The sequence below is a fragment of the Aythya fuligula genome, chromosome 8, assembly GCF_009819795.1.
Source record: "Aythya fuligula isolate bAytFul2 chromosome 8, bAytFul2.pri, whole genome shotgun sequence".
NCBI lineage: Eukaryota > Metazoa > Chordata > Aves > Anseriformes > Anatidae > Aythya > Aythya fuligula.
This window is the reverse complement of record NC_045566.1, coordinates 3,081,296-3,092,697: the sequence shown is the minus strand read 5'-3', so window position 1 is coordinate 3,092,697 and position 11,402 is coordinate 3,081,296. Positions and strand designations below refer to the sequence as shown.

Sequence of the window (11,402 nt, the reverse complement as noted above, 5' to 3'; positions counted from 1 at the left end):
CTGTTATGGCCCCAGGTGCTCAGAGAATCAGTAAAAATGTTGATTTAAAATATATGGATGTCTGACAAAGATCTCAGCAATATTTCACATCACTGGCTGTCTAACGGCTTTTGGGAGATTTGTGTAAACTAAATTGGCAGTCTCAAATTCAGCAGATAAAGTATGCAAATGAAAATTGACATTCCTTTCAGCAATTGGAAAAGAAAGGCCAGGGACAGAGTGCACTCTGTAATGAACCCAGCCCTCCGAGATCGAGACTGAGGTGCACTGATGAGAAAAGTGCTTAGCTCTTTTGTCTACATTGTATCTCTTGGATGGATAAATACCCCACTTGCTGTTCATCACTGTCAAAAACATTGTCACTTCTCTCAAGCACTACATTAATTAAAATTGAGAGTTAGGACTGGGAAGTCAGGCATTTGGAATCTTTTTTTTTAGGATGAAGTGATATGTCCTTAGCATGTTATATGCTTTAGTGCAACTGCTCTTGTTTTGTTTGTTTGTTTTTAAGGGTGGGCATTAGGAAGAAGGGAAGTTGTTTCCTAGTTAGGAGGTGAAAATTCATTTCTGTACCTTTTGTAGTGCCTATCCTATGCAACAAGCAGGGTTGCATGAGATTTGTTTCATATGAGCTACTGGAACTGGGTAGCAAAATAAAAAATATTTTTTGGAGGAGGCTCATTTGATATTTTTGGTGTTTATATGTGTGTATATAAAACATAAACATTACATAAAATAGCTGAAAACAGACTTAACGTACACTAGTCAAAGGTGGAGAGCAGCCACAGTCCGCTTTAACTTCTATGAGTGGTGCACGTTCAGGATTTTGAGGCCGGCGGTGCAAAAACCTCATTTGCTTTTATCGCCTTCCATCTCACTGCCTCTGCAGGGACTCAAGCCGCTGCTGCCACACACAAAGCCATCGCCACCACCCCTCCGTAGCCACAGGTAGCGCGGTGTGGCTCGGAGCGCTGTTGGCGCAGTGCTGGTTGTGGCCAATGTGGTGATAGGCGGGTGAGTTTCGCTGCTTCGGGGCTCCCCAGGGGAAGTGTCACAACTGCTAAACCCCATCCAGGTCCCAGTCCTCCCGAGGCTTTTGCCATCTCCCTCAGTGGAAGCGGCAGTGCCCGTACTGCTGAGGCCGAGCAGAACTTGCTTCGTCTGCAGGAGATGAGGGCTGACAACAACTCTGGTGCGCAGCAGACTGCCTGGATTCACGCAAATAAGTACAAATAAAGTGTTTTATACAACTTTTCCGCCTCCATTTTAGTCTCGCTGGGAATTTTGGTGGCTGTGTTGACAGGCTGTGCCACCACCGGGGGCCTTTCCCCTCACGCCCCTCACTGCGCTCCGTGTCCCCGCTCCCAGCCTGCGAAATCAGCCCCTCAGCACCACGTCCCCAGGCTGGGAGCAGACCCCAGGCTTCACCCCAAAGAGCTGAGGGGACGACAACGAAGCTTCCCCCCCCCTCCCCACCCTTCTCCTCCCTCCTCCGGCCGCCGGCTCCGGGCCGCCCCCGGCGCGTCCCGTCCGTCCCCCGGGAGGCCGGCTCTCCCTCCGCGCCGCCCCGGCTTCCTTCGCCGCAGGTGAGCCGCCTTCGTGTCCCCCCCCTCCCTTTCGCTTCCCTTTTCCGCCCAGGTGAGAGCCGGCGGCAGCCATCATCGCTCCGGCCTCTCAGGTACCGGCGCCGAGAGGCTGCGGGGGGCTGAGGGGAAGCCCCGAGGGTTGGGAGGGGAAAAGGGGGAGCCCCCCTGTGAGAGGGGGCAGCCGGCTTGGGGGGGCACCGCAGCCGCCCTGTGAGGGTGGGGAGCGCCTGGAGCCCCCTCTGGGTGCTGGTACTTAGGGGCTGCTCCATTGGAGAGTGGCTTTTTGGTGTTTCTGCGGGTGTGGGAGCTCAAAAATGGGGTTGCTGCCAGGGTTAGAGGCGACCAAATGAGCCCCCACCATGAAGGGGGTGCGCTGTTTCAGCAGAACTTGAGGACTTGGTGGCTAATGTAAGCAGGGCAGGACGCCCTGCGTGTGTTTGGGAAACGAGTCACCCCCAGGCTTCCTCCTCCTCCTCCTCCTCTGAGAAGAGGTTTCCAAGTGGAGACCACCTCCTGCTCCTCTGCCAGAGGCGTCGGGTGCGAGCTCAGCCTCCTATCAGCCATCAGAGAGCCCACAGCGCTCCCCTCCAGCCTCCAGCCCGCAGGAATTCAGGTTCTGCTTGTTGGAAGTTGGCGTGCCTTTGGCGTGAGTAAGGCTGCTCCCGATCAGTGTGGAGGCTGGTCATCACAGGTACAGGGGGTTCTTCTGCTTCCCTCATCTCGCAGATGCTAATGGTATGCTGCAGCACGCTCAGCTGGTCCCCGGAGTGGTTTTTTGGATGGTTAACAATGTTTAGCTTTGACCTGCTTTTCCCTGGAGGTGGATGGTGCGTTTTTATTTAGGTACTCACAGCGCTGTGCAATTGTTTCCTCCTTACAAGTGCCTGGAGCAGTCAGCACGCGCACTGTAGCACTTGTATAAAAACTGTAACACGACACAGAACAGCAGGTTTTGGCCTTCTGAAAGGCGTGTACACGCTAGGCTTGGTTGGACTGAATTTTTCTCTGCATTACTAAGGTGGAAAACCAAGTAGAACAGCAAAGTACGTGCGAAATAGTGTTGTTTTTAACAGTACGTAGCTGCTCCGTGGCTTGCAAAACATATTATTTTTAATACCACAAGTTAGAAGTGATGCTGCTTTAGGACCGTTTTAGGATTAAGATCACACTACCAAACGCTGTTTTCTCTTGCCTTTGCCTTTTAATAAATTTTAAGCGGTTTGGACTGAAGTTTTCCAAGTCAGAGATCTCTCCTGGAGCAATGAGGAAAAGGAAAGACATGCGCTGAATCAGTCGCTCCTGATAACAGGGCTGGGGGAAATTACAACTGCAGTAGTGCAGAAAGGTGACTTTGGATGGGGAAGTACCCTTGGCTGTTCCCACGGCAGCCTGCTCGGCTGGCCCTGTTACCAGCCTTTGGAAAACAGCAGCAGTTAGCAGCTGCACATTGAGGACTTGCAGCATTTCATGTCCCAAATGGCTGTACCAGTGCTCAGCGGGGAGAGCCACAGTCGAGGCAGGGCTTTCCCTACAAACGTGGCTCTTGAAGGGTTCAGGTTTTTGGAGGCCGAGCTGAAGGACACAGGGCAGAAGCAGTTGTAGTTAGGGCAAGGGGGCACATGTGCAGAAGAAACTGCTGGCGAAACCATGCCCTCCTTCCGCTCCCAGCAGAAACCCCCTGATTTTTGTCTTTCAGCAGCTCTTCGCGGAGGGCGAGTGCTTGTCAAGGCTGCTGCCAGAGGTGTCGTGTTCCTCCCTGGGTCTGGGACGTGCTGGGGATGAGCACCCCGCGTCTCGTGCAAGTGGCAGGCGGCTGGGGGGCCGTGGCAATAGAAGACTTAAACCTTTCAGCTCTTCTGATGACCTCTGCTGGCATCAGCATGGGGGAATTCCTGTTTTCTTAGTCTGCTTTTGAAGAAGATCCAAGTCTTAGGATCTCATACAAAACCTTATGAAACTTTCCCGCTCCCTACGATGCATTGAGTCCAGCTCTTCAAAAGTGAAGACAGTAAAAACCCAGATGCATGCTGTGCTGAAGTGTTGTGTTTGTTTTGTTTTGTTTTTCCTGGTATTGGAAAACACTGAGCTTCCTGAAATCCACGATTTTCACAATGATTTTACGATTACATTGAGAGTTGGGACATGAATTTTGAACTTTGAGGTTTGCAGTTTTGTCTACCAATAGGATAATTAAGTGGCTGGAGAAATCGGAGAATGGAGCTAAGGAATTTGAGTGCAGAGTGGGGGAACTGCTTCTAACGAGACAAACCATAGTGTTTTGGGATCATCCTTCAAAATTATCGTCTAAGAATGGACCTCCTAATTTAGCAACACTCTGCTGACACCCTGCTCAGACTGGAGCATCGGTGTTTGGAGATGGATTAGGGATGACCTATTTGGGTCCCCAAACATCAACAGATGCTACTATAGGGAGTTGTGTGTTTCCCTGGAGCCCAAAAGCCAGTCGTAGGGACTTGTCCTCAATTATATGGTGCTTGAAAACTGGAAGTTAGTTTATATTCTCAGGGATGCCCTCACACCAGAAGGGGCTGTCTACTTTAAAATAAAACACTTTTTTTTTCCCCTACTCTTTTTGCGAAAGATCAGAGAACAAAGAAACACCGGGGGTGGTTTTAACGTACTGCACAAAAATTAAATCATTAAAACCATTGCAAGCTGGCTGGAAGCCAGGTGTGATCACGAGGAATCCCGAAGTGCTGTGTAAACTTTCATTTTTATACCAACTCTACTCGAGATCCACTTCAGCATCTGCTGGGGCAGAAAGGTGGGCAGTGGCTCTTGGCAGCGCATTGGAACAGCTCGAGCAGGAAGCTGAGGCTTTCTTTAATTTATTTATTTTTTTCTTCACCTCCTTCTTCAGGGGACTTCTTCTGCGTGTTAGATGGAGCCTCGATGTCCTACCTACATTTTTCTGCTCTTAATTTTTCTTTCCTGGATCTGTACCCGTTGTCATAATTGCTGTTGTTACAGCCACCGTAATGGAAAAAAGATTCATCTTGGAGACTGTCAGCGCGGCTCTTTGAGGCTGCCTTTGAGTGACACAGGCTATTGCTCGCCGTGTGGTTTGCCAGGGCAGCTGAGCTGCTGCAACCGCTAGCTGCTGCTGCAAGGTGCGGGCCCGGCCCCATCCCGCGTGCTGCTGCTGGCACTGGAGCCCGAACTGGGCACAAAGCTCCCCCCACCAAAACATGAAGGGGTTTTTGTGTGCTCAGCTCCCCGTTCCAGTTCGCTGTGGGATCAGATGAATGAGTGAGTGCGAGCCCAGATGGAAGGGAAGAGGAACAAAACGCGTGAAAGGTGGCTGGAGAGCTGGACCAGCCTCTTGGCTCCAGCTCTTAGACGTGCAGAGTGCTGTCAGGTTGTCATTATTTCCTGCCATGCTGCATTTCTTTTCTGGGTTTAATCTTTCCTTCGCCCTACTGCTGGTTTTAAGGTGTTTCAAGTCGCTTTTCCTCGTAGGAGTGGATTTGCATCTTGTTCTGTCGAGGGTTTGCTTTGTTGTTGTAACTGCTGATGTGAAGTGGGGAAACAGGGAAGTTAAATTGGGAAGAAAGAAAACATTTCCATATTCCTGTTTTATTAAGGCTCCTGCCGTATTTTTAGTCAAGGAGGTGAAGTTTTGTCTTTTCGGTTTAGATGAAGACTCAGGAATGTGCAAGGAAATGGTATTCTCATCTGTTCTTCGGAATCAGATCTCAGCCCAGAATCAAAGGCTGCCGTGCTCTTAGAAGTGTTTTATTTCAAATGGAAAAGAAAACAAAGTCGCAGCCCTTACACGAGTTCAGATGCATTCCTGAAAATTTTTCAGGGGTCGGACGCTGCCTCAACCCTTGCTCAGGGTTTGATTTTGCAATGACCTCCTAAATGTGTTAATAGTCTTGCAGAGCTGCTCATTTTGCTTGGCCCTGGGTGGAAACCATGCTAACCCACCGGGTTCTGCAGGAATTCCTACAGGAGCCAAAGCTGTTTAGATACAGAGGAGCGTGCATAAATCAGGCATTGTGGTTTCTGACATACTTCCTCTTTTTTTTTTTTTTTTCATTAGGTAAATTGGTTTAACCTGACTCTTCAGGAGAAGAGAAGCTATAATACTGCTGCCTTTTCACCCGCTTAATTAATATTCTCTTAAACATTGCAGTGTCCTCCCAGAACTCAAGACATTTTCAACTGGAGCACAGACGGCGTCGGAGGCAGAGCTGAAAGGAGCAGTGGATCTGCTGGGAGGGGACCCCGGGATGTGCTTACCCTGGGGCTGCATTCAGGAGCACACGACCATTCCTGCCCTTGCATTGTAGGATTAATAAAGTAAATTGACCTTATTTTTTTTTTACATATGGCTATTTTTGTTCTAAAGTAATTCCAAATTTATATTATTCATAAACTACCCAGTTATATACAGGGCAGAGCTGAAATTATGTAAATTGAGCTTTTAAGTGGCTGATTTCTTTCAGAGGAGCTTGTACTAAGCGAAGAAACCTTGTTTCTCATGTATGTTTTGGTATAACTGCCTTGGTAGATTTCAGAATGACAAGTTCCACATCAATGTAATAACACACAAGTGACAGCATGAATTTATCATCGCTGCTAATTGCAAGTCTGTTGTTTTTATACTGCCATCTAGGCCTCAGCCTCAGTTGGAGACCTGTTCTCTTTGGCACTGCAGTGAGGGCGATAAAGGATATTGTGTTCCTTCAAAGCCTGGCTTGTACGTAGGAAAGAGAAAGGCAAGCACGTGTAGGAGAAGGGAGCAGGTTTCTTTCACCTGTTTGGCACCAGAGCTGTGACTACGCTGTTGGACTAGGCATTGATTTGGCCAGTTTGGGGCCTTAATGCTGTGCTCTCCTGTGGGTGGGGGGAACCTCATCACTGTTTTATAAGAAGATGCCAGGTTTCACCTATATTGCCATATGGCAGGGCTGAGCTCTTGTGATAAGAACACTGTCTACAAATAATTAAAATAATTGGGGGGAAAGTACGTATTAAATAACAGGCAGATTTTAAGTATATGTGTGTTTGAAAAGATCACAACCATCACAACTTCAATGTCCACATTCACAGTAATTTGATTGAACGCAGCTCCCTCTCAGCTTCCTTGGCCAATATTTTTTATAACCTGCGTTATTCCTTGTATTTGGAGGAGTTGTTCCTCTTGTGTGTGAAAGAAAAAACACACGGAACAAGGACAATTTTCTGGATGTGCTGGGGCTGCTGTGCAACAGGCTATATTGAGAAGGGAGTAGTAGTGGGTTTTAATTAATTTAGTTATAGTTAACTTAGTGTCTTATTAGTGCATTTATTGATGGTGTACCTTTTTAGCAATCTGCTCAAAGATATAATTTATTCCTTTACTTTTTTTAAACCTCATCTAGGTCTTTCTGAGTAATTCCAAAAATACTATCCAACATGCCTGAGAATCCGGCTGCAGGTAGGTAGTCTGCAAGTGATTACTTCTGTTAAGCAGTGAGAAACAAAGCTCCGTTCCTGACTTGTACTACTTTGTGGTGCAGATAAACAGCAGGTGCTGCAGATCCTCGATCGTCTGCAAGCAAAACTGCGTGAGAAACGAGATGCCCAGCATAATGAAAACCTGACTGTTTTGCGTAACACGCTCAGGAGCCCTTTGTTTAACCAGATACTGACCCTCCAGCAATCCATCAAGCAACTGAAGGAGCAAGTGAGTGTAAAATTACAATTGTTGATGTGATGATAACAATGCTGCGCTTGGAACTTAAAACAGGGTATGTAGGCATGTGTTAATGAGGACGCTCATTAATAAGCTGTAACTTGGTATGAGTGAATGTTGGCCTTTTTCTTTTCTTGTCAAGCTAGTATCTGTGCAGTCACTACTGAAATGATGAGGGGTCTTGCAACAAACCAGTCACGGGGCAGAAAGCTTTGAAAGGGATGCAGAAGAGTCAGGCACTGAGAACCACATCAGTCTGAGAAAAGCATCTGCAAAAGACATCAGCTGTAGTACTTTGATACCTGAACTTAGTTGGAACTAGGACTCTGTTTTTCCCAGAAGCTAAATGCTGTTTATGAGCTGACTGGCAGCATCTTTTCTCCCTAAAACACACCGTCACTTAGCCCCTGCTGACTTCCACGAGAATGGTTAACCTACGGTGGGAAATAAAATCTAGAAAATCACCCTGAAGATTTGCCAAGCTCTGATACAGACAAACCCAAGCTAGATTTGAAGTGTGTCAGCTCTGGCAGTGGAACGGACTTGTGTGGATTGGTTTATAATGCCAGTTGACACTTAGACCTTGGATGTGGGTGTCGATGACACCTGTACACGAAGAGTTTTCATCACACAGTTTGCTAAGTCATTATCTGTCAAGACCAGAAATTGACCTGCAGGTTCTAGCAATGGTAGCGTGTTAAATTGTAGGTAGCTTGTGTCCTGGGACAACATGGCATACATTTGGCTCCTGTGTGGCTAAGTGACTCTTAAGATTTTGGATACTTGTGCAAAAATCATCCAGGTTTGCCTGACAGTTGCACCAGTGTTTGAGTGTCTCTTTAATATTTGGTGCTTTTGTGTGTCTTGTTTCTGGAACGTCATGGTGAAGAGAGAAACTTGATATGGTAGCTTGCTTCTTTGGCAGTCTTTATGCAGATCATATATGTGGAAATCTGTGTTTATGTTTTTAGGAGTTTTACTACATCTTTGTTCATTTTCAACAGCTCAATTATATGCCTCCTGACTGGTCAGGAGATTTTGATTTTACCAAAAGAGGGCTACTAGTGTTTGCTGACAAATCAGTTGCTGCTGGAAGCATGGGTATACCTCGCAGTTCACCTGAACCCAGAGCATCTACCTTCAATCCCAACCTGGGAGTTAATGACTTCAATGCAATCATCCAAAAGATGGCAAAGGTAAGGCTCTCAGGTTCAGTGAACCAAACTTGAATGTCAAACCTTTTCTTGCATGCTTTTTTTTAAAAAAAAAACTTTTTCAAACAAACACGTTTGTTGTGTATCTTGGAGTATGATGCCATCTAAGCCACTAAGAGAGCAGAGTTACTGAGGATCGGTTTTCCCTGTGAAAGATAAGTAATATGGAAAGTATTTTCTTTGCCTTTTTTTTTTATTTTCTACCAAGCATGCTGATGTAGAAATGAGATGTCAGTTGCCAGAAAACTTTTTTTTTTTTTTTTTTTTTTTTTTTTGGTATTTGTTGACACTTAATTGAAAATGGATGTTTTCTGCAGAAACTTGTTTTGATGGAAAGACACTTTTATCAAGTACATTTTGAATTGGAAATGTACCAGCTTTGTTGATATATGAACAGTGCAAATGATTAAAAGAGCTGGCATGTAATATTTTATTTAACTCTTCTTTTAATATGTCTTAACTTTGCCAGACAGATGCTGATTTCATTAACGTGACATAGCATGTACCAGATGCTTATGGAAGTTGTACAGGTGCAGACATCCACCCATGTGCAATTGGCATTTATACCATGAATGCATTGTTCTGTATTACTTTGAACCATTAATTTAATTGGTTGGTTGTGCCTTTCTATATTAAGTAACTGTTGCTAATTGACTACCTTAATGTAGCTGTAATATTTTGAGCATAACTCTTCTCGTTAGTGTGTCATTAACTCATCTGATAAAAGATTTAACAGTAAAGGCTGCACATTATTTGGGATAAAACAGCTGTGATAGAAGCGCTTTCTCTAAGTAATACTTCCCAGTAAACAACCCCAGAAATTCAGTATTAGAGCCGAGAAGCAGGCAGTTACAAAAGCAAACTTTCTGGCATTCAGTGTGAGCTTGCAGGAACGGGAAGGAAATTAATTTCTTTATTTAAAAGCTGCAGTCTTTTGAACATGCACCTAAAATCAGCATTAAAAGCAAAAGGAGCCAAAAGACAAGTAATTTAGTTTAGCTATGCAGCATTTCCAGAAACCCCAAATATATTGCTCTAGACAGCACTTCGTTCATAGTTTTCATCCAGTTTGGAATTCATCTCATAATGTGAATGAAGTGTGAAAGCAGCTCTTAAATTCCCTGAGGTTTCAGAACCTCAGAGTGCTTGCATATCCAATACTCTGTTATATTAAAAATAATAAATGGAGGAGCTTTTATAGAAATAACATATTCAGTATTTTGCCTTTGTTTAGTCTTAGGAGGAGAACAATTCTCCTGGTGTTCATAAATTTTGAAGTAGCTCATTCTATTGCATTAAAAATTAGTAAATCAATGTTTTCTATTTTACTAGGGGAGACAAATAGAATCGATAAAGATTGAAAAGCCTTCTGTTGGAGGTCTTGGATTTAGTGTGGTTGCCCTTAAAAATCACAGCTTGGGAGAAGCTGGTATCTTTGTCAAGGAAGTCCAGCCAGGAAGCATAGCTGACAGGTGAGATCTTTATAATTGTGTCGGAAAATTGCAGCAATTCCGTGATGGGAAAAGTCATGATTTTTGCACTGAAAACTCTGTCAGGCTAACACGTTTGTCTAGGTTTTCTGATGGGATGTTTTGGTGGTGGTGGTATCTTGAGTTCTGGCTTTTCAACTAAGTGGACTCATCCTGAGGATCAGGTTTTCAGATGAGTTTCAGATATCCAAGCTGCTCACAAATGGAATTTCCAGAAATCATGACTCACTTAAGAGAATCTTGAGTACTGATTGAAAAACAAAGACAACTCGGAACAGAATACAAAGAAAATAAAAATTAGCCTCTGTTTGAATATTTATCCATTGTGTCCCTGGAAGATTTTTTCCCCTTGTTTCTTTATTTATGTGCCTATGACAATGCTCTATTTATAGTTGGGTTTACTGTTTGTTTCCTGTGTAAATTTAGATCCAGTCCTCCCAACAGATCCCTGCACAGATGTCATCATTGAATCAAGGCTTCAGGCAGTTTTTTCCCCGTATTGTCTGTGGGTTTTCACCCAACAACAAAAGACAGAGCAATCATTTAAAAATAAAATGTGATTGTAAAACCACAAGAGTTGGCATGAGACAAATGCAGTGCTTGGAATTATGTTTAAAGAAAATGTGTCTAGATTTCAAGTCACTGGTGTCACTTTTTAAATAACACATGTCAGGAAGTGCCAACGCAGGATGACAAAAAGAGTGGGGAGAGGTTGGAATGATAATGGCTATGGGCCCACAGAGAACACACCAGAGAACACTTAAAGAGAAGCATATTAGGCTCTTTCAAAGTGGAGACAGATGGACTGATCCGGATGTCAAAGGAGGGTGAATATCTCACTTTAGGATTTGATGACCTGCTGCTCACTTTCTTTGATGAGAGAATCTAAAATATGGCTAATGCCTGAAGAAAGAGATTTCAGGAAAGCATCTTAAATATCGCATGATAAAAATGAAATGTAGAATGCATTAGTGGAGATGTACAGCTATATTGTTTGGGACTTTTTATAAATTTCCTCAGCGTGCTTCGCATTTTGCTTCTGAGACAGGATCTCCTGGAGACTTTTTTGGATTCCTACAGAGCTTTGAAGGCAGTGTCTGGCTATGTAACAGTTTGGTCTCGTGCTCAGAATGAATATTGAACAAAGCAGATGAGTGATAGTTTCTCCCTTGTCACAAATCTAAATTAATCACTAGGATGAATTAACTATGAGATTTGTTATCTTAAGGTATAATATAAATTGAACTGTGTATTGCCTGAAGAAAGTTTGATGTCTGAGGTTTGATAATGTAAATTTTGAGAGAAGTGTTAGTATGCAGCTTGACCACCTTTAGATCAGATGATACAAAAGAATATTGTAGCCTGAGTTGTGGGTACTCGGAGATAACGTCACGTACTTCTAAAAGTA

General features: G+C 44.4%; 1 protein-coding gene across 1 annotated transcript in view; it reads left to right on the top strand.

The window, feature by feature from the left end:
• Positions 1 to 5,862: 5,862 nt before the first annotated feature.
• The window catches only part of PATJ (PATJ crumbs cell polarity complex component), a 141,759-nt gene continuing 136,219 nt past the window's right edge, over positions 5,863 to 11,402 (top strand). The window contains exons 1-5 of the mRNA XM_032192027.1: positions 5,863 to 5,912; positions 6,977 to 7,032; positions 7,115 to 7,281; positions 8,295 to 8,486; positions 9,837 to 9,976. Of these exons, the coding sequence (XP_032047918.1) occupies positions 7,011 to 7,032; positions 7,115 to 7,281; positions 8,295 to 8,486; positions 9,837 to 9,976 (521 nt within the window). The 5' untranslated portion in view covers positions 5,863 to 5,912; positions 6,977 to 7,010. The remainder of the gene's footprint in view (positions 5,913 to 6,976; positions 7,033 to 7,114; positions 7,282 to 8,294; positions 8,487 to 9,836; positions 9,977 to 11,402) is intronic.